Genomic DNA, 27,094 nt, shown 5'->3' on the forward strand with positions numbered 1-27,094 from the left:
CAAAGATAACTGCATATACTGGGAGGCTTGGAGGACATGGCTGAAAATACAACAAAATCACACCAGCTACGGTATCATGAAGTTTCTGAGTCACTGCAGAACTCAGAATAAAATGAAATTACCAGGGTAGAACATGTTTGAAACATGCACAAAATGACTCTGGATTTTAACATAATATTCCCTAAGGAGAAAAAAAACATAGATTGTGACCAAGATTAATCATGCAGCTTTTCCTCTAATTTCCTGTAGTGGAAGTTAAAAGCCAAGAACTGTTACTGAACTTGCATCCTCCGAATTCACAGATGAGCCAAACCCTCCTTGACTCATTCCTGTCCTAACCCCAAGAGACCTCCAAAGAGCAGGGCTGAGCCTCTAATGCCTGATGTGCCTCTGCGTAGAGCTTGGAGCTTTAATTTCCCTTCTGGTCTTTGTTGACCATGGAAACACCATGAATTGTTGCTTTATCTCATATTTTGGTACTCCGTTATTGTTGTTGTACATTTTATTTTGTTTTGCAGTTTAGAAATGTTTTAATTTTAGGAAGGCAATGCTGTTGTGCATTTTCAATGAATTAGAGATATTCTACCAAGATAAATAAATATCCTTCATACAAGTAACTGTCTTTCCAGATATCCTACAGTCATCCTTTGCAGGTTTTAAGTCACATTCATTCTCAAGGAAACTTTCAAAATAATTTATTCACTCATATTTCTCAGTAAGTTTCCCTTGACTGCCTGCTTCATATTGGCAGAGAAGGTGTGAGGGGGATGACCTGCACTGCTATTTAAGACCCAAACAGCACTGTCCAGCATTTCATCCATTTTTAATGAATCACGAGGTGGAATTATCTAGGATTATCACACGATTAACTCTGTTGACTGACTCTGCTTAGATACCCAGAAACATGGAATGCTCTTCACGTGAATTGTCCTGCTTTCTTCCCTATGACTCTAGAGACCAGTCAGAGGTTAGCAATTCCCTGGGAGAATTGTCAGCTATGTGTTTTTGCCTTGTATTTGGTTATAGTTTTTTTCTCCATTCTCTAAATGTTTCCTGTTTAAAAGTACCTAACTTTCTTTGCAAGAAATTCAGTTTCCCTGACCTTCTCTCTCTCTCTCTTTTATTTTTTCTGTTTCTAATGGTCCTTGAAATGAAAATGTTTTCTTGAGTTTCCTTATTTGTACTTGGGCAGCCTACTCAATGACTCACGAGAATAGCTGGCGACCTGTGGTTCTCTCTGTTGAAGAGAATGCACATTTTGCATTCTGGCCTCTAAACATAGGGGTAGATTTAAAAATGAAGACATAAATGGTTAATTATCACCAGCATGGTGTCAAACATTCCTTTAAAATTAAACCTTGATTTTTAATCTTCCACTTTGTTCTTATGGATGAGTTTGCCTTTATGAATGCAATACTGTTTCTTTAAAGGCTGACCTCAAGTCATATATTTCTTCTTGAAGACTCTCTACTTTGCACGGTTATTGCCCATAGGAACCAACACTCCTAATGATGATATTTTTGTTGGCTTCAAATTCTGGGTTAACTTTTTAAAATTTTCTCCTAAAATTGTGAATGTGGTTGTGACTGCCTCTTTACTACCGTTTGAATATTATTTCCTTACTGGTGTTCTATGAAAGTTGTGTATGGTTACAGCCACTTCATCTGGTACCTCTCTTATAGACTGGAAATCTTTCAAATGGTTCTTTGCATGTCATGATCAAACATATTATTATTATAGTCTCAGGACCAAATCTCTCATCCTCTTATATGTGTATGACTCAGTTTTTGATTTCCCAGTTTAGTGCTGCCTGGTTTAGGGTGGATGTAGTTACTGCATTCAGTAATTGCTCTTTGAATATAAATTTACTTGGCAGAAAGCAGCCCAGAATTCTCCTGTTAACACAGGTCTGACTTCTGTCTTAGTCCTTTTGTGCTTCCAAAGGAGTCTATTAATTCTACCAAACAACCCACCATCTGACTGAAAAAAAAAATCTGTCAAACTAGCTACTTGATTAAGCCATTAGATTGAGATTACATTACATTGTATATTCTGGATTCCAGGCATATTAGCATGTAGATCAGATTCTTGTCTCTAGGTTATTACTAGTTTGATGGATTATCTTATTATAGTGGCCCATGCCATATGTTTGAAATGTGGCTAGGATCTATAGGATAAACAGATATAACTTGGGTAGTACACCTACAAAACTCTAACTTAATATGCTGATAATGAATAGACTATAGTATGGAGTTGAAGGATTGGAAGCAGAAAAGCTAAGATCTGTCCCAGCTTTGTTGCAACACATCTCTTTTAACTCATCTGGGCTTGAGTTTTCTCATCTGTACAATGAAGGGATTGGACTATAGCTTCTTCTATCTCTGAAAAGTTAAGACTCTACCCTTCAATGGAGATCAGCTGCCCCTTCTTGACTTTGGAAGATAGTGTAGACCTTTAAAGGATCCTTGTTGAGATTTCTATGTCTTTATATCTTTGGTTTCAGAATATAGTTTTATTCAATCTTATGGCAGAAAACTTTTTTTTAAGTGAAATGAACTACCAATCGCCATGAAACAGGGAATACATGATTAATTTGGTGGAATGACATTAACACATTTAGGTTGCTTTGTTCTTCATTATTTTATTCAACAATTAGCTCATAAGACTGCTAAGAGCCTGTGCAACACACAGACACTAACAGTCTCTCTCCAGGTTCTGGTTCCAGGTGAGAGAGAGATCGCCCACCATGAACAAGTTAACCTCTGTGGCCCATTAGGGAGGTGATGGCCTGGGGAACCATTCGCCTGTTGAGTGCACACATCTGGAAAATTCTCCTTGGTGGGGCAAACATACTGCTCTCAATTTTTCATCCACATCAATGAGATGTGAGGAGTGGCTCTTTAGCAAGACGCGACCACACAATAACGTAACAAAACCAGCTAACGGCACTTCATTTATTATAGGGCTAAATGCTCATTATTGTTTGTAAAGGATGAATCCATAACCTCTGCAGAGTTATAGTTTATACATGGTTGATTTCCATTTACAAAGAGAGAGAGTCATTGTTTTCTCTAACTGTCAAGCTTTGACTTACAAAACTCCCGTTTTCTTTTAGGCTGGTGTGTGTGTGTGTGTGTTCAAGAAAATGTTTAGCAACTAGATAGGGGAGAAGGGAAATAAAACTTGAAATGTAGTAGGGGAAGCACATTTCAAAAATTCTAAACAAACAAACAAAACCCCCCAAACTGAGGGGGTTTCATGGAAGGTCTTAACAGAAAAGACCCATACCATATGCTTCTTTTTTAATGTGCTTCCTCCAGGAGCAGAAGGAACTGGAAAAACTGGATTTTTCCAACAGGAGTGTGAATCTGGAAATTCTTAAACTAAAATTTGTATACTTTCATGCTGCAAAGAGGCACTCTGCTTATGCAATTGAAATAAAAAATAAAGTGCCTACCTGGGTGTTTCCAGAGTAACTGTAAGCAAATAAGACTAATTAGAAGCCTTCACAGTCTCTAATTAAAAGCTAGGAAATAACTCACTCTGCGATACGAGAATCCCTGGATGTTTGGAAGAGTCACTTCCCCAAGGCCGAAGTCCCTGTTCCATGGAGCATATCATTTTGGAAGCAGGGGATCCAGAGCTTGGTACCCATGGATCTAGCCCTGAAATACACATTTGGGACAATGAGTACAGGAAATAGGGAGGGCAATATTTTAGTACTAGTTGTACTTGGAAAATATCATTTAAAAAGAATGGGAGCTCCCATGGACAAGCAGAGAAGCACTTTCAGTTGAAGTGAGAGGGAAAATTGAGGCACTTTGCTTAAGCTTTGGGGACTTTAAAACACTTAACTTTTTCATGCCCCATGGCCAGATCCTTCTTTGGAATAAAGTTATTATTGGGTGTGGGAACAGTGTGAAATCAAGAAAGGAGAGGGGCATGCAATGAGGAAGGGAGGGAGCAGGAAAGTTCACTTTGCTGAATAAAGAATCTTTTAAAATATAGGTCTGCCACATTCTCTCCCCAATCAGTTTGACTGAAAAGCAGAAATACTACTTTCTTAAACACAGTTCATTTGCAATTTTCCATCACAATATAATGTGGAAAAAATAAGGCTACCTATCAACGTAAGCATATCTGGGGTGAATCTTAGGCAAAAAATGTGGACCTGCAATAATTCAGATGGTGTTTTCTTTCAGTCAGTTTCAAAAATTATGGCTCCATATTTCCAAAAGTTTCAACATTTTCTTGTATCTCCTTACAGTCAGGCATTCAGAGGTACGTGTTGGTTTTAATAGCTTTGGTAGAAACATGCTGAAATAGGAATGGATATAAAACCCTTTGTCTTTAGGCTAATTTGGCGTGGATTTATAAGGCCTGAGTAAACTGGTAAATTAGTAAATTTCTTAAAATAATACAAATGAATGTAAGACACATAGTAGAACAGCAGATTCAGAAAATAAAAAGGTTAGTATTGTATTCCCATGTTTTGTAAAAGACATCAAGTAAGGCCACCAATACAGGAACCGAGTTCTTTTTTTGTTTTTCCTGTGATGATTTCCTATCAGCTTTATGTTCTTGGAGGGGGCAATGAAAAATGCAAGATGGCCTTTGACTTTTTTTCCTACGTGGTCAGCAGTGGCACTGGCTGGAATCCGGGCTCAGCATTCTCGTAGAGTGTGCAACGTGGATGCTTCTGGCTGGTAGGGAGGATGTGGCAGTTAGCTGATAGTGTGCCGTGTTTGGGAGGGCTCACAGGGTCGGGGAGCAAGCCTCTGTGTCAGGGACTTCCTCTCTGGTCATGCCCTCCTTTTGGCTTGAGCTGGGTCTCAGAGGTTGGCTGCCATTCTTACCCTTAGATGGAGTGGAGGTGGGTCTCAAGCTACCTCAGATAATTAAACAGCAGTTGTGACACTTGGAGCAGTGTTTCTTCTTTTTCTTGGGATGGAAAATGGTGAGGATCGCTTCATCAAAAACGGCTTTGAGACCTTTCTGAGTCAGGGCCGAGCATTCCAAGTAGCACTGTGCTCCAATCTTAAACACAAAAGAGAGAAAGGCATGAGAGGAGAAAAAGAGAGAAAAGCACAGTGGTGTCTGCCCTCTGAGCAGCCAAGTGCTGCTGCTGCTGGTCTCACAAACAGCCTGGGGGATGGTTTGGATCATGTCTTTTTCTTCTGCATTTCAAATTGCATCTGCTATGCTGATTTTTGGTATTTTTATATTTTTTGCTTCCTGATATTAATAATAAACGATTGTGGATTGCTTTTGATAAGCAACAAATTCTGAAAGTGATCCATAACCATTTATTCCTAAATATAAGAATATAAAAAATATAAAAATTAAGAGAGGATTCAAACCAGTGATATGGTTTAAATATATATTGTGAACAACAGGGTATATGATGTTGTTTTTAGTACCTTCTCATTTGTATGCAGAACATGTAAATCTGGTGCAAGTGAAACATATTCCCTTCTGTATATAGTAGGGCAAGGTGTCAACTTGGTTAATAAAGCACATAGAGAGTGGGTGATATGGTTTTATAGGTCATTCTTGATTAAAATGCTCTTCTGACAAAAGGTATCTCTCGGCAAAGTAATATCTGATTGGTCATATTATTCAGTTTTAAGATACATTAAAAGGCATATTTTTAAGCAGTTAAACTCCAAAACACTAAAAATAAAAATCATAAAATGCACTTACTGACACAGACACCCTCCTTATCAGTATACAGTCTATGTGTATTTAAATGAGGAAATATTTTGTGCTTGCTTAGGGCTTTGTTTCAAAGCTTTTGATGATTTCATATTATGATGTATTTGATAATCACCAGATCCCTATGAGAAATATAAAAATTCAGGCCAGAGCCATAGATTCTCATTTAAAAAATTGCAGGGTAGAGCAGACCAGAAGTTGGTAGTCAGCTTCATGAGATAATTCATGTGAGGAAGACCCAGGGTTTTAATTGCTCCCAAGCTCAATATGAGCTAACAGTTTGATGTGGACCTTTTAATGTTAAGGATATCTGGAGAAATGCTTCTATTATATGCTTTACATTATAAGAATAACTGAAAAATTACAGTGTATTCAGAAGAGGATGGCTGGATGGTGAGCTCCTGGAAACCAACAACAGATAAATGACTAAAACAGGGTAGCAAAATCACATGCCAATTAGGGCCGGTAGCTTATGTAACTGAGTAAAGCAGGGCTGGTGCCAGACAACAGGGAGAGGTAGAGTCTGTGGTGGCCTGTGAAGTAAACACCCCCACCAGAGCTGGTAGTCTACTCGGCTTAGGCAACTGTTGCCAGGCAGGAACATTGGTTCATCATTGACATCTTTGTATTTTTCAAGAGGACTTGGACATTTGGATTTTAGTTAATATTTACCAATTTAAAAACACTCTGTGGGCCAAGCAAGACGCTGATGTGGGATGTCTTTGGCAGCAACCAGCCAGTTTGCAATGTGTGGATTAAAGGGACTGGTGACTTAGCTTAGAATAGAGTGGGAACAGCCCCAGAAGGTGAAATGTATTGTTTAAGGACATCCAACTAGAAAGTAAATGATCTAGACCTAGAACCTGGGTCACTTGATGTGTGTTCTTTTCCTAGTTCCATGATGGAAACTGTGACCCTCGTCACTCAACACTGCCGGAAGTTGGTCAAGCTGACAGTTAATGAAATGAAGCTGCCCACTTGTTTGAAAGTCCACAGATAAGAAAGCTAAGCATGAGGTAAAACTGTTCTGGTGGCATCCAGATATTATGCACTTGCTTTTTTCCTGTATGGTTAATAGTTACTGTATGAGCCAAAGGAAAGTACTCAAAGAAAAGATGTTAGATATTGATAACTTATTTTATGGTTTCGTTTTGACCATGGTCTGGATTAGAATATGGCTTTTTTATATAATTAAAAATAGTTGAATGCAAGAGAGGGATAAAGGATAGAGAAATTTTTCCTAATAATGTTCTGAAATGTCATCTGTTACATTTTGAGATTGTGTTTGGTATTCGATACGAACACATGTGAAAAGCACACTAATCTAGTGAATGTGTCAACTGAATGAGTGCTTGTAATGTGCTGGCTGTTGTCAGTCATCCTGAAAAAGTACACAGAAAGCACTGTGGGGCTGTTCTATCTGGAATACCTCCCCACTAATGATCACAAGCCTCAGTTGATTCTGGAAATTACAGGAGAGCTGGGCTGATCTGGGCTCACACGTGGAGTTCTGGACTCTCTGGTCCTGCAAGATGGGCGAGCACACTCTCTCCTCCGCCTGTCCCCTCTCCCCACCCCCTCACTCCCCCACCCCACCTCAGCCTCCCCCTCCCTTGCCCTTGCCCTCCACCCCACAGTGCCGCTGACAGAGTGTCAGAGTTTGTCTTTTGATGGTGCAGGAGGAGTCCAAACTTGTCTTTCCCAATTCAGACATTTCTGAAGATAATGAAACAGCAGATCAAGGCATTATTGTGTAACTGGGTTAATATAACATTATTTTGTACTGATAGTTCCAGGAAAAGTAGCAAACAGATTTTGGGTGTGATTTGGGAAATATGTGTGAGAACCAGAACCCAGTTGTGCGGTGAGTATTGTTAACCATGGTTCAGGGGCTCTGAGGGTCAGAGAGGAGAATTTATTCAGGTTCAGGGAAAAGGCACAGCCATGTTATAGGGACTGCTGAAGAAAAAATGTGTGCCCTCAAAGATGCAAAATGGAAAACCATCCCAAGGAAATACAGCCTCTCTTACAGCAGCAACTTCATCTGCCTTTTGGAGCAAAGTGATCTACACAGTCAAATATTTAGAACACATCTGTAAGCGCTCAGGATTCACAGATCTTTGTTTAGTTACACATGCTAGCAATCTGGGACATGCTTTACCAAAATGATATGTTTTCAAGAACAAACTAGAGATTGAGAAATGTAAACTGAGAGAACACTTCCCTGCTAACTTTATAATAGCTAAAACTTATTGTCTCAAATGCTGGGAAATTTTTCAGAGGTGTAGAGAACATTTTGAGTCCGACAAGAAGAAATTAGAAAACAGGCAAACAAATTCACAATGGCCAATCAAGTGGAAGAAAACCTAGTATTTCTTCCAGATGGTCCTCACGGAGGTGGGACATGTTCTAGAACAAGATAAGGTATAACTGGAAAGAGTAAAGGTGGAGAGGTCTTCCCAGCTGCAGACATGTCTGAGAGGACACAGTTTCAACACACAGTTTCTAGCTTGCTGAGCTAGATCTCATGGTACATTGACTCATTCAATCAGGAGGTAAGTCTATCACCATTCTCCTTTGCAGCTCAGATAACTGATGTCCAGAGAGGTTAGGTAACCTCTCTAAGCCCACACAACTAAGAAAATGGCAGAGATTTGAAATTGTCTGTCTCTTGAGCCAGAGTCTTAACCATTCTGTTATTCTCTCTCTAGCAAGTGTAAAGAAATATGTTTGAAAGAACAAAACTAATGAACGAATGGAGATGCTGTTATGGGCTGAGTGACGGTAGTGAGAAAAGAAGAGAAGGAAAAGTAAGGCAGTTCCTGTAAATGGAGAGAAGACATGTCAGTAGAATGAACAGAGTGGGCTTGTATCTTAAGGAATGGCTAGTAGCAGAGAAGTTACTTATTTCTTATTTAAGAACTAGGGAGGGTACACGCAGCAAGAGGGCAACTTGAGAGCCAAGCAAAATAAAAGGAGCCAAATGGCTTGTGAGAGAATTTCCATCTCAACAAATCAGCATTATGACCAAATTGCTGAAAGAGGAGAAGGGTTTCCAGGTGGCATGCATTTGCTGCTGATGTTTTTTTCAAGAACTGGCAGAATTTGCCAATCCAAGGGTGGATAATGTGAGTGTACTGCTTGAGTGTAGGTTATTATGGAGTGGTGGGGACTGTGGCTTACTGAAGGGTATATACGTTGTTTAAAAGACTGTTGAAAAGTTGCAGTTGATGAGGAAATGCTGGATAGTGCTGCCGGATGTACTGATTTTTTTAAAAGAAGCTAGAAATGTGTATATTTACATAAAGTTTCCAAATTGTTCAATGTTGACCACTAAATCACATCAAAAATACCTGTGTGTGTTGATCAAAACATTTGTGGGTGAAATTTGGCCCATTAGTTGCATGTATTGGTCTCCCTATCTGGAATTTCGTCTCCCCAGTCCCCTAACTTTGTCCACTTGACAAACCTGTTCCTATCCTGTAAACCTGGCTCAGCTCTCAACTACTCCAACCCTCTGAGTCCTCCCCTGAATGTGTCCATCACTCTCTCCTCTCTGTTACCTCAGCCCTTTGCGCACCTTTCTGTTGTATTTGTTCAGTTGGTGTACTTTTGTTTGTCTATCTCTCTCATCTTCTGGCCTGTGGGTCTCTTGAGGGCGGGGGCCATCTCTCTCCCACCTCTGTAGCCCAGACCCCAGTGGTGAAGTGACTGATTTCTAATGACTATGGGAGAAAGAGAAAATGGCCGGCACACAAAACAAGGAAGGTAATGGTGACTCTTGCAGTCAGGGGGAGGGTACAAAAGACTCCATGAGCATTGATGACAGGATTTTTGCTGCAGTTTTGCTGCTTTAAACCCCACTGGTTCAAGTTAAAAATCCAGGGGGAAACAGGTGCTAAGACAAAGAGTGAGAACAGCAATAAAAAAGGCACAGTGTGAAGAAGATGGCAGGAGAGGCCCCAAAGAAGCCAAAGACCAAAAAAGGAAAGATGGTCAGGTGTTTTATCAAGAAATACCTTAGGAAGTCTGAGCTTAGAAAATCATGTTTAGGTTGTATCCAATGGAATTGGGAAAGAGAATGCACAAAAGTATCCTCTTAGAGCTAAAGTGACACATATTAGGTATCAGTTATTGCCAAATAAGTCCAGCGGCAGTATGGACATACACAAATGAGAAAAGCATGGGAAAAGTAGGCTGAAGATTAAAAAATACAATAATGAAGAGAAGAGGGAGGATAAAACAAGTAAAAGGATAACAATGAATATTTATTATAAATTGATATAAAACATTTACGTAAATATAGTTGACTTTGGAGTGTAAAGAACTGGAAATATGTACAATATGAAAATGTCCTTTATAAATAAAATGCCCTTTGAGACCAAAAAGAGATGATAGATAAAAAATGTTTAGGAAATTGAAAAGTACTGAACAAAAAGATATAAAAAATCTGAACTTGCAAAGCCTTTAAACTATGGGGAGAACATACACATTAAAATATGGGGCTTCAGTCTATAAACAAAGAAGCCCCAAACCTAAGCGTTTCTTTTCAGATTATAGGAGGGAAGCGGAAGAGCGTGGTGGTTAAAGCACAGTGTCATATCCTGGCTCTGCCACTTTCAAGCGGTGTGACTTTAGCCTCTCTGAGCCTCAGTTTCCTCTAGGAAAGTGGAGGTAATAATATATACACTTCAGGGGGTTGCTGTGAGGATTAATTAAGACAAAGCATGTAAAGCACTTGGCATGAAACCCAGCCCACTGCAAACATGCCATAAATGTTAGCTGTTATTATAAACTACTTGACAGGAAAGTCAGGGAGCAGAGAAACTTAAAGCATCTCTATAATTACATGAATTGTGATGAAACAAGTTTAACTCTTGCTTGGTTTTCTTCTAAATTGGATTTTGTAAGCTAAACATGATTCTCTCAGTATCTGAGAGCAGTTGCTAGGAGAAACTGGCAAAAGGCAATGAAGTGGTGAACTCAGCCATTGTTCCTAAAATAAATATGAAACGAGATGGGAGGCTTTGGAACAACTTCTCAGAGGGAAGAAACGACTTCCCAAATGAGAAGTCAATCTAGGACACTGACAGGATAGTGGTGGGAGAGAGGCCAGAAGCAAGAGACACAGAAAACAAGCTCCTGCAAAAAGGAGGCCTCCGGGACCTCCTTTTTGTGAAAAACATCTAGCTGGGAATCACACACAATCATTTATGGAGCTATATATTTTCATACCTTAGGGAGAGAATGGAAGCTGGATGTATGAAGAAAAGGTAGAAGAACCTGTAGATGTATGCCCATCTTATAGGAGGAAAAACAAATGGCTGGAGGAGAGTTTACTCAAGGTCAGGTGCATGGGGATGACTTCCACAGAGCTGGCTTAGAGTTATTTTACTGTGTTATTATCAGCTGTATGAATCAAACGTGTTCATATCCCTAAGGTTCTGTTCCCTCACCTGTAAGAGGAGACCAGGACTACGTGCCTAAGAGGGAGAGCATGAGTCTGAAATAGACAGAGCTTGTAAAGTGCTTAGTGAGAACGCAATGGATGGCTCACACTGCTGGTTCTGACGTTACTATCCACAGAAGTAGGAAGCGTTAACTTGCTCAAATATTTGTAAGATGTTCTCATATATTGCATCCATAAAACATAACTTTAACCCATTTCTATTCGAGTGTATCACTTAATTTTGTTGCCTATAAGAAAGTTTTAATAAGAGAAATGCATGCATTTTTATTCACAAAGAATTGGTAGTTAATGTTATTCTTGACCTATTTAAAACAGGGACCCCTAACTCTGCCCCAAGGCATACATTTGCAGTGTTAGTTACTTTAGAAAGTAAAAGAGAAATTTCTGAAACCTCTGGCAGGGCTTGATGGGTTTGTGACTAAATCAGTGAGGAGGTTATGGAAATATGATTTATAAACCTCCTCTTGCATATGGTACCTCATCCTCTTGTGTTCATTTTAGTGTCTGCCTTTGTACACATCTTGGTGGTAAATGGGAGACAAAGACTTGGTCTGAATCATTTGCCCAACAAAGTCACTGTTAAGCTTTTAGGAATGAAGAAAGGTCTGTGGAAACTGTTCCAGCTGTGAGCAAGTAGCTATTATCTGTCGAATAGCCACTTGGATTCTCCAACTAGTTACCTTTTGGTCTATGTTAATCTTTTAAGATGCTGTTTGTGACATAATCCAGCCTCTCTAAGTGGCTATTCATTATAGGGTGAGAAATACTGAACAAATATAACCCTGCCAGATGCAAATCTCTCCCAGGAAAATCACAAAATGCCTTTATGAAGTCATTTAAATGAGTCACATGGATAGTAAGCAGTGAAATTTACAAATATATATCTAATGATTCCCATTATTCATACTTAATATGGCAAATGGATAATTTTAGAGGTTGCTAAATCAAATAAGTGCTTCAGCTGTTTAAATTCACCAAGTTTCTTAATGAAAAACAGACAGTGCTGGCTGACAAGAATGCTAACCAAATGGTCCCTTCCAGCCTGACTAGAATAGAGGGGAGAGTGTAAAGCAGAGAGATGAGTCTGAACACATTGTATTTTAAAGCAAAAGCCGATGTGGTTCTTCCATTCCAAAGCATACAGCAAACTCTTCTCTCAGCATCCATTTAAAATGAAATTCAAATCAGTACCGCTTTTGCAAGCTTCACACCATGCTCATAAGTGAGAGGTTTCTCTTTCATATACAGCAAACGGGCCAAGGTTTTAGGGTCATCTCGGAGATCGATCTGGCAAAAAACACACATGTGATACACTTATTTATTTTTTCAGGCCTCACCAGATGTTTAAAACTGTGACATAATAGAGATGTTTTTCCCCTTGACACCTATGAATTTTCTTTAAGGAAGCACATACACATGGCCATATTATGTCTAAAAATTAGAGTGAGTTCTTTGTAAATGTATACACCAGGCTTTCCTTATAGTTTCCCCTTCAAAGCTATTACCCTGGGAGCTGATTCAAATGATTCTGTAGCTGTTTCAAATGTTTTTGAAATTTCCTGTTTATTTCTAGGTCCCATTTATAGGATATACAAAATAATCAATTATTTCTAGGTCCCACTTATAGGATATACAAAATAATTAATTATTTCTAGGTCCCACTTATAGGATATACAAAATAATCAATCAGTCTTACTACTGTACGGTGATGTCTCATTTGATCCCTGGTTATACTACTCATTATTTAATAGTTTATTTCCTGGCTCTGAATATATATATATATATATATATATATATATATATATGTATGTGTGTGTATATATATATATATATATATATATATATATATATATATATATAATTTTTTTTTTTTTGGTGGTGGTGGGGGGACAGTTTCCAAACCAAATCTTAACCCTCAAAGGGATGAAGATTTGCCACCTGTGAGGATATTCTAACAAATGTGCTTCAGGCTCTGAAGGCAAGTCCTAAAAAGGAATTTCCAAAGGGCTTGCTCAAGGAATAAGCATTAATCTTTTCAAAGGCAGAACTACTTCGAAAATAGCATCTGTGTTTGGATTAGGGTTGATAATTTAATTAAATATTTAAGTTGCTTTAAAATCTCACTGTGTGTGTGAACACATGCATACATACATGGGTGTAAATGTGGGCACATAAAGGCTTGTGTTTTAAAGGAAAAATAATGTATTCATATATTAGGGTCCCGTAAGCACATTTCTCAGCTTTACTAATTTGTGTGTGGGGGAATTTTTTTTTTGGCTTTAATTTTTCAACTTAGTGCCCACCAGTTATAAAAAGGATTCAAATCATACAAAGATGTTGACCTGTCCCATCACATATTTTCCCACCAAATGGTCAAACACTATCATCTGGAGTTAAGGCAAAAGATTTCATTTAAACAAACTAATAATTATCTTTCAGAGCAGAAGCATTAACTGTATTCTGATTTATGGATGTATTAATTATCTGTCCATACACTCTCTAGGAAATATTTTCCTTTCTTTTACTTTTTAAAAAATTTCTCTTTGTGAAGCACAATGTAAAATGAGAGATAGAAAGCAGCAGCATATGAAACAGATAATAAAGCTCTTTGGTATCATTACATTTCCATATGTCTTTGGGATAGTAATTTGGGTTTTAACATAGCAAAGAACAAAATCTATTTAAAACTATAAAAAGCTGGAACAATCTTTAATACATTTGTGCAACTGGCTTATTGCTGGAGGTTCAAACTATGGAACTTTATTAGCTTTCAAAACACTTTAAAGGCTTTTACAATCACAGCTTTATCTGGTATATATCTGTTTTAATTTTTTTTAAGATCTGAGAGATCGGGGGCTTAAAGGGAATAGACAATGAATTTCTGTCTTCCTTTTCAAGGGCTGTTCCTGAAGGGTTTTTGTCATAATGAGCCTGTTCTGATTGCTGCGGTCATTTTGACATTCACACCTATTTTGTGACTTTCAAACAATCATGGATTTTAGATATAAAAAATATTAGATAATAAGTGTAATTGACATCTGCAGCTCATTCCTCTGGCTCAGGACTGGAGAAGGTTGTCTATTTAAAAAATTACTTTGTTATTTAAAAGCAAAAAGCGGAGAGATTAATTTTTAAAGGCCCCATCAGAACTTCCTGTTTCATATTAAATAGCTTTATTGTCTTTTCAACCATGGGCTAAATAATCATTCAGTTCTTAATAAAGGCTGTTCATAGGATTAATGTATCTGAGACACTCTCTATAGTGTTTGATAGAATAGGACGTTCAGGAGTTGCGAAAGGGTCTTTTCTTTTTCACAAACCCTCCACGGACCGACCCTCCCTGCCATGCCCGCCTTCGAACCTGGGTCCCTATGAGGACGTAAGGCACGTGAGGCATGCAGTCCTTCAGCTCCGGGACCCACTCCTCCTGGACGTTGTGATAAGAGGCAGGATTTACGACGGAGAAGCAGATCAAAAACACATCCGTGTTGGGGTAGGAGAGCGGCCTCAGCTGGTTGTAATCCTCCTGCGGGAAGAGCAAAGAGTTTGTGCGTTTGTACAGCCCGGGTGAGGTGTGGCCACGTGGTTCCAGGGAGTGCCTCGGGAAAGACTCCACCGCCGTGCCCTTCGTCCCCATTCCTTTCCTGACCCTGGAATCTGGTGGTTCCCTATATTACAAGAAGGAAAGGAGCCATCAATCCGGAAAACACCTGTTTGTTCTGTATAAAGATTATGAATTGCCTCTGTTTAAGATGAACTAAAAAAAAAAAAAAACCTAAAAAAATTTTTTTTTCGGTACGCGGGCCTTTCACTGCTGTGGCCTCTCCGGTTGTGGAGCACAGGCTCTGGACGCGCAGGCTCAGCGGCCATGGCTCACGGGCCCAGCCGCTCCGTGGCACGTGGGATCTTCCTGGACCGGGGCACCAACCCCTGTCCCCTGCATCTGCAGGCGGACTCTCAACCACTGCGCCACCAGGGAAGCCCTAAAATTTTTTTTGAAAATAGCTTTAGTGAGGTAATTTACATACCATGAAGTTCATCCATTTAATGTGTATAACTCAGAAAGAATGATTGCAATTCTCCTGTCCCTTGGGAATTGTGTTGTATTGAATATGGATTTAAATTAGTGGGCCATTGGCCAAGGCACAGAAATTCTCTCCTTATATAATTAAAAAAATTGCATTGAAATTTAATTTAGAATAAGCTAACTCGAATGCAAAGCAGAGTTGTTTCCAAGGCATACACCACAATATTTGAAGAAATATATTGTCTGAGGGTTTAGAGTTAAGAATTTGGGGATTTGTTTCTAAATCTACCTAAAAGCCATACTGTGGCCTAATAAATAAAATGCCAGATTAATGACTTTTCCCCAAAGACTTTTCAGACCAGAATATGCTCTAGTTGAAGAGTTCCTGTTTGCATAAGATGTTTATGTATATGCTGTTTTAGTGGGAGATGACAGAGACAAAGAAAAACATTGGATCATCTCAACTTTGGGAAAATGTCAGCAAGTACCTTTTATTGTATGTAAAATGTTTTAGGAGGTTCCGAGGTAAAATCTGCTATTTCATTAGAAGGTTTAATCTATTTTCATAGAATTTGGTGACACATAAGCCCAAAGTAACTTTATGTGTGTGTATACTTTACATGTATATACTATGTATACACACATGTTCTCACATACCACAATATGACAAAATGTTCATACACATTATGTGTAATTTATATACATATACACACTACATACAGGCACACATTATACATACATACATAGGTGCAATCAAATCTATATGTTCACACTTATACATGTGTACATAGACATGGGCAACATATCAATTCATTTATTAGGGTCTGTCCTTACTACTCTTCCTAACACTTAAAAAAGTTACAAAATTTATATATGCTCTTTGGAAAAATTCAAACATTACGGAAGTACATAGAGTAGAAGTAAAACTTTGTTCCCATCCTGCACTTGATCTCTAAGAGTTTTTCCTCTCTTCCCAGAGGAAGCAGCTATATAACAGTATCCTTCTGAACTTTTGATATTTATTTACGTATATAACATACACATGTTTATTTTAAAAAGGAATTGATTATATAGCTCATATTGTTGTGACACTTGTTTTTTTCAACTTAATAGGTCATGGATATTTAAAAATATTGACCTCACTATCTTTCTGTTGACCCTAATAATGTCTTTATAAAAAGGGGGTGCACACAGCTACGTACATGTATGCCCCTTCCAAGGGGAGGAAGCCCCTTGGAATGTCAAGGGTGGTCATCTCTGGTTGGTAGCCATGCATTTATCTATCATTTACTCAAGGTGCCCAGCACACAGAGACTCAGTATGCATGGCTGGCACTATTACTGCTTCTAATACTAGCAAAATCTTAGCAGAATTCAATGCAAGCTGGCAAGGATGATGAAAAATCCTAAAATCCTAAAAAGTGAACTAAAAGAACACACAAAAATATCAGTCATTGTGGTTGAGTACATTGCTTAAAAACTGATTGGGCCAGGCCTACAATTGTATCTCAGTCAAGTTGTGCCCATGGCTATGTGTGTGTGTGTGTGTTCGCCTGTGTGCTGGGGGTGGGAGTGTGGGAGGGGACAGCTTGTCTCTTGTCAGTGACTCTTCCTCTTTCCACAGCTAGCCCTGAAAGCCAAATCTGTCCCACAGTCTCTCTGCCTCTCTCCTTTCTCTCTGGGACTTTCTCTCTCACAGTAGCTGTGAAGCCCACAAGCCAAGAACCCTCCTTCCCAGCCCATAATCTACAGCTGTTCATGATACCACCTGCTCCCTGCCACTTCATCCTCTCATCTGCATTGTCATAAATGGAGTAGGGGCCGTGCTGTTTTTTTCTCATGCCCCACTTGTACTCTGTCCATAGCAAATATTCCATAAATGCTGTTGACTGATTTTGATGACACCCGGTCTGCAGTGACCTGCAGATGAACACATGGTTTTTCTGTTTATCATTTACTGCAGTAGTTTTCATTAGAATCATCCAGGGAGCTTGAAAAACATCCTGATGCCCTGCTAACCAACTACCTGCCTCTACCTTTGCTACTCTGGGACCAGTGAAATCAGAATCTCTGGAGAGTGGGCTTGGGTATCTGGGTATTCTGATTTCATTGGTCTGAGGTTGGCGTGGAGTTGAGAACTGATTTACATCATCTTCACTGTCAACAGAGGATGTATCAGGGCCTTATGACTAAGGGCCAGGCACTCTTTCAAGCTCTTACATGCATTATCTAGTTGAATCCTCACACTAGCACTGAAAAGATGGTACCGTCAACATCTGAGTTTCATAGAAGAGGAAGTTAAGGTTTAGAGAAATTCAGCACTGGACCAATGTTACAGAGCTATGAAGCACCAGGATGGGGGTATTTAGCCTGAATCCAGCTCTAGCTCTTAATTGTGACCACACGATTTGCTTCAGCCTGGAATTTTAAGGGACAGATTAAGCATTTTCTTGAAAAGTCAGTTATCCAGGAATCTTAATATGGATTCATGCTTTACCCAAGGATCTAGGAAAAGAAATGTTAGAGACCATGGGGTGGGTATAGTATCTATTTCTACAGAGCTATAGAGAGGCGTATCTCTAGGCCTGCATCTACCAGAAATTACCACCAGATGGCAGCAGACACTGTATATTTAAAACCTCAAAGCTTAAAAAAGCACAAATGAGAGAAATGTCAGAACTAGATAAGTTGGGTCACAACTAGATAAGCAAATAACTGGTAGTCTGAAAAGATCATGTTTACTTGATTCTTTACCTAGAAGCTCTCAAAGGAATTCTGCTCACATTATGGAAAAGTTAGGAAGACCCCTGGTTGCTGGATTAACCGTAGGTGGGTAGGTGAAAAGAGTTTGGTTTTTCAATAATTTACCCTCCTGGTAGGTCCAGCTGAGTGACTTCTGACTGTGTCCTTCATTGGGCTTTATCCTGCTCTGTATTCTGGATCTCTCTTCTGTGGAAACCTTAGTCCTGCTGTATAATTCCATTTAAAAAGATTTATTAATTGCCTACTGAATGTCTAGCATACAGCATTCAAGATGCTATATGAACTATATAAGGCGAAAAGAATTGGCAAGCTAGTGGGGGAAAAAATGAAAATATGGGAAACAATTCGACTTATGTGAAAATGAGACAGGTGAAGTTTCTCTTGCTTTTAGTAAGCTCTCTGATAATAGAATAATGTAGAATAGTTATTTGACTGAATTGGGAAAATACAATTTCAAGGCTGGAAGAGGTCTTAGAGGTCAGTTAGTGCAGTGGCTCCCAAAGTAGGGTCCCGACCCGCAGCATGGGCATCACCTGCGAGCTTGTTAGGGTTGCACATTCCCCGGTGCCACCCAGCCTTCCTGAAGCTGAGGCTCTGGGGGAGGAGTTGCTCCACCTGTGTCCTAACAAGTTCTCCAGGTGACTGTCATAGCTCAAGTCTAGACACTGAATGATTTAATCAGGACTACAGAGCAAATGTACCTCTAAAGAAGGCTCACACCTAGGCTGGTCGGGCTCGTTTCAGCCCCCATTTGCCACTGGCTGCAGCTATGACACACGGCAGTGGGTTCAGGATTAATAAAAGTAAGTGTCCCCTCAGACTGAGGCCTGGGTGCTGGGAGTTTGGGGGACTTGAATTTGTACCAGCTGATAACTCGGGTGATTTTGTTTTTGCAGTGGGGCACGTTTTGGGTCTTGGTTGGATGCGTACGTGTTGAGATGATATAAAGGGGCTCTGAGGATTGGGTCAGTGGTTTATTTTGTGTTTGAGGCCCCTTCCAATGTTGAAACCGAGAATGGAAGACTATAAGAGTGACTCAAAGGGGGCTTCAAGGGCTAAAGTGGACAAAGAGGCCGGGGAGGGGATGGGGGTGGAGGGAAGGGTGGGATTTGGGCAAGGTAGGCTTTTGAGTGCTTTCCACCCAACTTCACTCCAAAGGCAGGAGAGTGTTTGGTCTGAAGGCAATCTGGTGTTCTGGGGTAACTATGGGTGATTATCAAACAAGAAAAGTTCAGGGACAGCCTCAGCCTCAGCCTCAGCCAGGCTGAACACCTTGGGCTCAAAATATGCCTGGAACAGCCGCATCATGATGGCACAGGTGGTGAGCAAGTGAAATCATTAGACCAGCCCTTCTCAAACTTTATGCATATTTGAATCACCTGGGGATCTTGTTCAAATGCAGATTCTTATTCAGCAGCGGGCCTGGGATGAAGTCTGAGAATTTGCATTTGTAACCGGTTTCCAGGTGGTGCTGATACTGCTGGTCCCGGGACCACACTTTGAGAGGCTAGGAGCGTTGCACGGAGCATCCCCTCCACCACTCCCCACCCCCATACCTATGTTAAATTGGAAATGGAATTCTGCTTCCAAGCCCTGTTGGTTTAATGGTATTTACCCCAGATTTTCAACACATTCTCACTTTCATATTCTCCCATAAGTACACTCATATCTGTCAGGCTTGGTTTGGAAAATGTGGACAGCACACATAGGGCAGGAGTGCAGCATAGTGTTTAAGAACATGGGCTAGGGAGACATTCTCTGGGTTCAAATCCAGATGGCCTATTGGGTCAGCCGATAGCAAGGAGGAAGGCTCCTGTCCTTCCAGGTTGGCCCTGGGTTGGCATTAATGAACCCCAGGTGTACTTGCCTCCCTGCCTGGTCCTTATGTCTCTCTCTTCAGCCCTTGCGGGGGCAGGGGGCAGGGAGAGGGGAGGAGAAGGGTTTCAGAATCCAGGACAGGTGAAGACGCGTGGTGTGCAGCCCTGGCTGAGTGAGGGGTACAGCTGATGGCCTTCCTGCTTCCTGACTTTGGTGGTCACCGGTGACAGCTGGGCTGCTGTGGTTTCTCAGTGACAGACACCATTCTGTGCTCGGCCGCCAGCAGACGGCCCCCAATCCAGCAGTGCTCGTGTGCAGAGAACTCAGGGGTTTATCCTGCGGAGAAGCCAGGCTCCTGACACCAGGAGATTCTCATTCCTCCCTGGTACTGCTGCTAACTGCCACTTTTGCAAATGTTGCTTTTGAGATATGTCCATCCTGGAGTTTGGCCTGAGAGGCCACAATCACAGCAGGGTTTTACCCACATTGCTCCTGGAGGCCAGGGCCCACGAGAGAAAGAGACAAGGTGTCTTAGTACCGGGACTGGTTCCAGTCTAGGTGGTCAGCTGAGGGGTGGGAGGATGCCTGGTTCAAGGCCGTGACCTGGGAAACGCCCCTCTCCCACTTTGGCATTCCTTAGCCGGCCAGTACCCAGGCTTGCGGCAGTATCCCCACCCCAGCTTCCTGCTCTCCCTTGTGACACAATCTAAAGAAACTGTCCTGCAAGCACATCGTTTAAAAGTCGGCTCTCAGACTCTGTATTCAAGCCAAAGATCTGAGCTCTAGAAATCCCTTTCAGAGAGACTCTCCGTAATGCACTTAGGAGGGGCAAGAGTCGCACAGGCTGGGTTGGCAGGACCTAAATAGATCTGGTTTATAGACCAGGCCTTACTGCCTCCCCAGTGTGAGCTGAGAGGGTAACATGCCGAGTCACCCTGTACAAAACCCCCTCACTTCATTGTCTAACCGACTGTTTGGAATTCTACCCAGCAGATGAACCAGAGTTCTGAAGGCTCTTTGTCTTCAAAAGACTCCACTCAAAGTCCAAGTATCAGTTTGTTTCAGGGGCTTGGGGAGAGAGCTAATGTTTAATAGCAGCTGCCACGTGCTGGCAGTGTTTGCACGTGACTTCATTATAACCTGCCTTCAGCAGATGCTTGGCGGGCTCGTGCAGTGTTGCAAGCGTGTCTCAGGCAAGGCGCCGGGGCTACAGTGATGCCTGAGGTGACTAGGTGGCGAAGTGGAGGGAACCAGGTCGAATGATTTTGTCCAGGGCTGACTTTGAGGGTAGAAATAACGAGTTCCTATCAGTTTATCTTTCCGAACACATGTGCTTCTTGAAGTTGTTTTTGTTAACTCTGAGCCACAGTTAGCTCAGGACAAAGATGAGGGGCACTGCTCCTTGATTTGTTCATGTGAGAAAATCTAATTATTCACAGCAAGATGGAACCCTATAGCCAGGTTCAGAGACTTATTTCTTTTTTTGTGGCTCAGGGATTAATCAATTGGTTTTAAGATCGCCGTACTTCCTTGTTAGTAACTCTCACCAGATGAGTAATTTTGAATTAGTTATAGATCTTCCTTAGCCATGTGACCTCAGCAACATTTGTTAGAATATAACTGCGGAGGCTAGGTTATCCTCCCTGAGGCTGGGAATGGAAATGTTGGGACAATGCTTCTAAATTAAATTTGTCACAAAGCCTTATTGGCAGAGTCCTAGAACCATGGGAATCAACATGGGTAACGGTTATTTTCCACCACATCCTCCTAACATTAGGAACAATGTTTCAACCACCAACGACTCCGAGGGTCATGATTCTTACATTTTAATGTGCATACGAATCACCTGGAGATCTTCTTCAAATGCATTTTCAGATTCAGTAGGCTGGGGACGGAGCCTGAGATTCTGCATTTCTCATAAGGTCCCTGGCAAAGCTGCTGGTTGGTTGACCAGACTCTGAGTGGTAAGGTTCTAGAACCGTGGTTCTCAAAGTATGGTATACAGACCAGCAGCAGCATCACTGGGAAACCTGTCAGAAATGTAAGTATTAATACTTAGGCACCATCCCAGACGTGTAGAATCAGCAACACTGTAGGTGGGGCCCAGTGACTGGGTTTTAACAAGCCCTACAGGTGATTCTGATCCCTGCTCAAGCTTGAGAACCACTGTTCCACAAAATGAATTATTCATAGGCGTCATCCTTCAGTGGAATGCATTCCAATACCTAACAGTCCTTTACTGCTGAGAGGTCTCCCTTAGGTCTAGCCTCAAATTGTTTTGCTTAATTATTCCAGTTCTTTTAGGCATTCTCGAGGTCATTTTTTTTTTTTTTTCTTTTTGCGGTATGCGGGCCTCTCACTGCTGTGGCCTCTCCCGTTGCGGAGCACAGGCTCCGGACGCGCAGGCCCAGCGGCCATGGCTCACGGGCCCAGCCGCTCCGCGGCACATGGGATCCTCCCAGATCGGGGCACGAACCCGTATCCCCTGCATCGGCAGGCGGACTCTCAACCACTGCGCCACCAGGGAGGCCCTCGAGGTCATTTTTAAAGGTCGTAATCATCGCATTGTAGTCCTATAAGGAGCTTTAAGATGTGTTCTGATTGCTTTTCCCCATGCTTTACATTCCCCTATGAACCTTGTCCACCTCTGGGCTTTCGAAGTAGCTGGAGGAAAGCATTAAAGTGAAAGTTAAATTGAAGAAATATCTGTAACCCATTTGTTGTTATATTCTATCTGTGCTCATCACTTTCTTCTGTGTCAGAGGTTTGGGTCAATTTGGAGTTTAAAGGTATTTTTTCCTCTGCCTTAGAGTCTCAACTCCTATACTAGTATTATTAAATTTTTCTAAGGACAGAGCAGTGGGAAAGAATAATTAAACTGCTTTTATGCAGTTTTATTGGATTCAAAATTAAATAGAGGCCAGGGAGGCTGTTCTGGGGGCAATTAACGCACAGAAGCAAACAATTGTGGTGGATTGCTATAGAACTGGGGAGAACTGGGTGGGCACAAGGGGCACAGAGAACATTTTTAGAAGGCAAGGGAAACAGAAAGAGGTTTCAGAATCAGGCAATAATCCTTGCTGTATTGAATTTTTCAAACTGGATTACATTAGTAAAATATGATTATGGAGGAAAAGGGTGTAAACTCTTTTTTCAGGCTGTGAGTCCCTGATGGATGGGGACACCCCAATGACTGTGTGATTGAATGAGGGTAGGCAACTCCAGCCCGAAGAGTAAGCTCCCTCTATTGCTGGAATGATTTCTGGTGGAGGGGCAGTCAAGCATGAGCTGCACTGAAGCCCTGTACCTTAGCTCAAAAGATCCAAATCACCTTTACAATCTGGTCATCTGTGGACATCCTTTTCTAGTCGTGTGTCTCGGTATTGATGTGAGAGGTCTCCTCCACTCTCCAGTTCCTGAGAGTAGTTGGCTAAAACACCCATCAGCCAGCGAGGGGAAACTGGAGGCTTTTAGGAGCCTTGAGTCTGGTGCTAGATTTTCCAAGTTCTCCATTGCCTGGGCCTGCCCAACATCTGACTTTGATGTTCCACAGACATTTATACAGTGGTTCTTGCAAATGCACACAGAAATCCTAAAGAGAATTTTATTTATTATGATTTTGTTTTTTTAGTATAGAGGTATCAAATTGAGCAAAAAGACATATCTCCAGTTAATTGTGAAAAAAATCTAGACAAATGCATAACTACAAATAACAATTACCAGGAAACTCACAGTGGGAATAAGCATGGTCTAATGTTCGCTCCAAAGGACTTAAGATGTATGAATTTGGACAGACTGAACAACCCGCTGATTTTGACCTAAATAAATGACCCAGGATGTATGGTACCAAAAGCTCTGTCAAAGAAATTGGGCCATAACCATCAGTTGCTTAACCACTTCCCCTGTAGCCCATGAACTTGTAACATTAGAAGCTTTTTTGTAGTGGAGTGTGGGATGCAAGGAAAAAAAGATAAAGTGGCATTTTCACCCAAGCAGAGCATGTGCTAACTGATTAAGCACTGAGGGTTCCAGTCTATTGCCTTACGTTATTGTTTGGCCAGGTTCTCCAACTTGAAGAACTATTTCTGACAGAATGAGCATATTTCAGGTATCTTGGAGAATTTAGAGTTAATCCCAGTTATTCAGGGGTTGACCCTCACTTTGGGAAAACATCCAGGATCCTGGATTTTCTTCCTTCTAACACTTAATCCATCTTCTTCCTACTCCTTGATCCCCATCCCCTATCTCTTTTTGTACCTTTCCACAGCTTGTTAGGCAATTCAAATAAAGAGCGGGCAAAGAATATAACATGAAAAAAAATAATGGGTGAAACTAAAATTTATGAAATTGACTCAGTAATCCTGGATCTGGAATTGGTATGGGTAGGAAGAAATTGGAACTCTTGGCCAAATATGTTATTTTGGTTAGTGATGGTCATCAATCAATAAATGAATGGTTATTTGCCTATCAACACCTTGAATCCTACAATGATTTAGTTTTTTGTAATTAAAAATATTTTTAAGATATTCAAAATATTTTGGTTGTCATTTAGATAGACAATAAATTTGCCCCAAGTGATCAGAGGAGGTAATATCTGTACCATTAGTCCCCATATGCCTAGCCAAATGGATCATTCTTCCTGCCCCGGCCCCCCAAACTCTTAATGAATCAAGGTAAGAAAAATGTACCTGTCCTGCGGTGTCATACAGTCCGAGCAAGTGTTGCTTGCCTCCCACTGTCACAGTAACTAGGGGAGAAGAGAAAAAAGGAAAGTCTGTAAATGCAAGCTTCAATCAGGAGTCTTCACGTTTCTCTATGCCAGCATCTCCTTGGGCAGCAAGGACAAGCATATGCCTCCCCCGTGTATATTCTGAACCCAGTTGACAGCATGCTTGCCAAATGAAAGGCAACCTTGGGCTGCAGTGAGAGCAGATGGGCTGAGCCAAGTCCAAATTTCTCAACCGAGGTGAATACTATTGGTGCCACTAGGGCACTCTGCAGGCTGTTCATGGATCCTGATTAGGCCCTGTAATATCAAGCTCCTGAAGGAAAAGGATGCTGGACTCTTTCTTGGTTAGTTTATTTTCTTCTTTCATTTGGTTTGAGCCACCTTTCGGGATATAGACACGTGTAGGCAAACTTTCTGTTAGAAATCTCTCAGCTTTTATTTGTCATCAAAATGTTAAAAGAGCCTGAAAACAAAGGATATTAACCCACATGCCTATGTTATAGTCTATAAGGCAAAGCTAATAATGAAATGCGAAGGGCTTAACATTTATTTCAAGAAGTGTTTTTATTAAATATCTCTGTGCTCTAGCTCAACTGATTCATTACAGTTTGAACCTTAGTTGCAGAAGGAGGTGTTGTATATGGGTTTCATCTCACATACCTGAAGGGCATATATAGAGTGAAAAGTAGAGTTTGATTTACTCAGCAGGCTTATTGCCTTGCCAAGCAACGATGTCCAAAAGTGAGAGGTAATAGAGGGATACCAGCTGCTCTTTACATGGCTGGAAATGAAATAAAGTCTCAACTTGAAACTAAACTGAGATCGAACAAATCGAAGCAAGAGTAATATGATTCTCTTGGTGAATGGAAAGAGCAGATTTAAATTTCCACAAAAATTTAATCTCTTTTTGGAAAAAGAAAGTAAAATATGAAGGAGAATGTGATTTTTCCTAGTTGATTAAAAAATGTACAAATGCAGGGATTCACATTCACTATCTTATAATAACCTATAATGAAATAGTATCAGAAAAATAACTGAATCACTATATTGTACCCCTAAAACTAACACGTTATTGTGAGTCAACTATATTTCAATACAAATGTGCAAGTCCAACATAAAAATGATTTTTGATTTCTCCTACCATTAGCTGTGCAGGAAACGAAAGATAAATGGAATAGCAACCTTTTATAACCATATCCCTAAAATATGCCGGCCAAATTCTCTAGTCTGCTGCTCCAAGCTGCTGCGTTGGCACTGATCTGACTTTTATTTGTTTTCAGGTTCAGGGCCTACATGTATGCAGAGTGCTTCTTAATGGCTCTTTCTTTGAAAAGCACTTGTTTAAAAGCACTGCCTTCCCAGACACTGGGAACAAGTTTTCTAATCTACTCAGATCAACGTGTGTTCAGCTTGATAACATGGCAGCAGCTGCACAGATGAGCTTTTACATGTGTGTTTATAAGGGGTGAACCCAGCTCCATCCAATGCTAGTGACAACACCGAAGAGGGGCGTCTAAACATTTTTACTTCCTTTCATAAGCCAGGCTAGCAATGGAAATGAAGGTGAGATGGCGCAGCCCCGATCTCTTCGTCCTGTTATATTTTCCTCTTCCTGCACACTTGGAGCCCAGTCAGATGTTCCTAAAATCTGCCTAAGTTGTTTCTTTAATGGCTAATTCACCACCTAGACATGGATCAGCAGTGAAGGGAAGAAAGCCAGCCATTACAACATGGAATTTCCTGCCTCTAGTGAGCCCAGTACTTACAGGTTAGGGGCAGCTGTTCTGGAGACCCCCTTGGGTGGTCCCCCGACTTAGAGGCCCAGGGCCATCTGTGGAGTGAGTACTAGAAGCTGACTCACCCTCACGGCCCCACTGGGCACTGCAGAATTTCCAAAACGATGGCTCTGACCTTTGTCACTGGAGCCCTGAAGCTCTTGTTTGAGTTTTCTCAGAGAACAAACATTCCTTCCAGCCTGCTTTTCCTCAGGCCTCACCCTTTTCTCCCTTGGCAGCTCTGACTGCAGAGAATTGTTCCAGGCCTGAGGTGAGTGCCAGCCTGGGAAAGGTGGCCGTCGGGCTAAGAGTCTGAGCCCAGCCTTCCCTTCCCTCTGTCCTTCCCTTCCTCAAGAATTTATTGGGTTCTGGGACTGCCCTCAGTGTTGGGAGCGTAAAGACCAGATACAACTCGTCCTGTCACGGAGCGTGGAGAGGAGGGTACAAGGCAGTGCAGTGAGCACTATGCTGGCGGCAGTGTGGATGGGTGGGGGAGCATGCAGAAGGGGCACCACTGCACGTGCACACACACACTGCTGGAGTGTGGTCAGAGAAGGCTTTCTGGAGGACATGTCTGAGCTGCGTCCCGAGGATGGCCAAGAATTACCCAGGGTGCAATGGGGGAGATGGGGCATGTAGGCTCAGGCCCACCCGACTCACTAATACAGTCTTTATTCTGAAGGCTTTGTTAAACTATGAAAGTCCTGAATTCTTCTTGTTCCCAAAGAAAGCGAAAGAGAAGGAACTAAAATAATTTACTTGCATTAAGGCAAAATGGTGAGAGGAGGGAGGATGAGG

General features: G+C 41.2%; 1 protein-coding gene across 1 annotated transcript in view; it reads right to left on the reverse strand.

Annotated features, from left to right (window-relative positions):
- Positions 1-2,940: 2,940 nt before the first annotated feature.
- The window catches only part of RHOJ (ras homolog family member J), a 98,784-nt gene continuing 74,630 nt past the window's right edge, over positions 2,941-27,094 (reverse strand). The window contains exons 2-5 of the mRNA XM_060096057.1: positions 24,481-24,539; positions 14,547-14,711; positions 12,377-12,472; positions 2,941-5,037 (exon numbers count right to left, since the gene is read on the reverse strand). Of these exons, the coding sequence (XP_059952040.1) occupies positions 4,891-5,037; positions 12,377-12,472; positions 14,547-14,711; positions 24,481-24,539 (467 nt within the window). The 3' untranslated portion in view covers positions 2,941-4,890. The remainder of the gene's footprint in view (positions 5,038-12,376; positions 12,473-14,546; positions 14,712-24,480; positions 24,540-27,094) is intronic.

The sequence above is a fragment of the Mesoplodon densirostris genome, chromosome 4 (assembly GCF_025265405.1).
Source record: "Mesoplodon densirostris isolate mMesDen1 chromosome 4, mMesDen1 primary haplotype, whole genome shotgun sequence".
Classification (NCBI taxonomy): domain Eukaryota; kingdom Metazoa; phylum Chordata; class Mammalia; order Artiodactyla; family Ziphiidae; genus Mesoplodon; species Mesoplodon densirostris.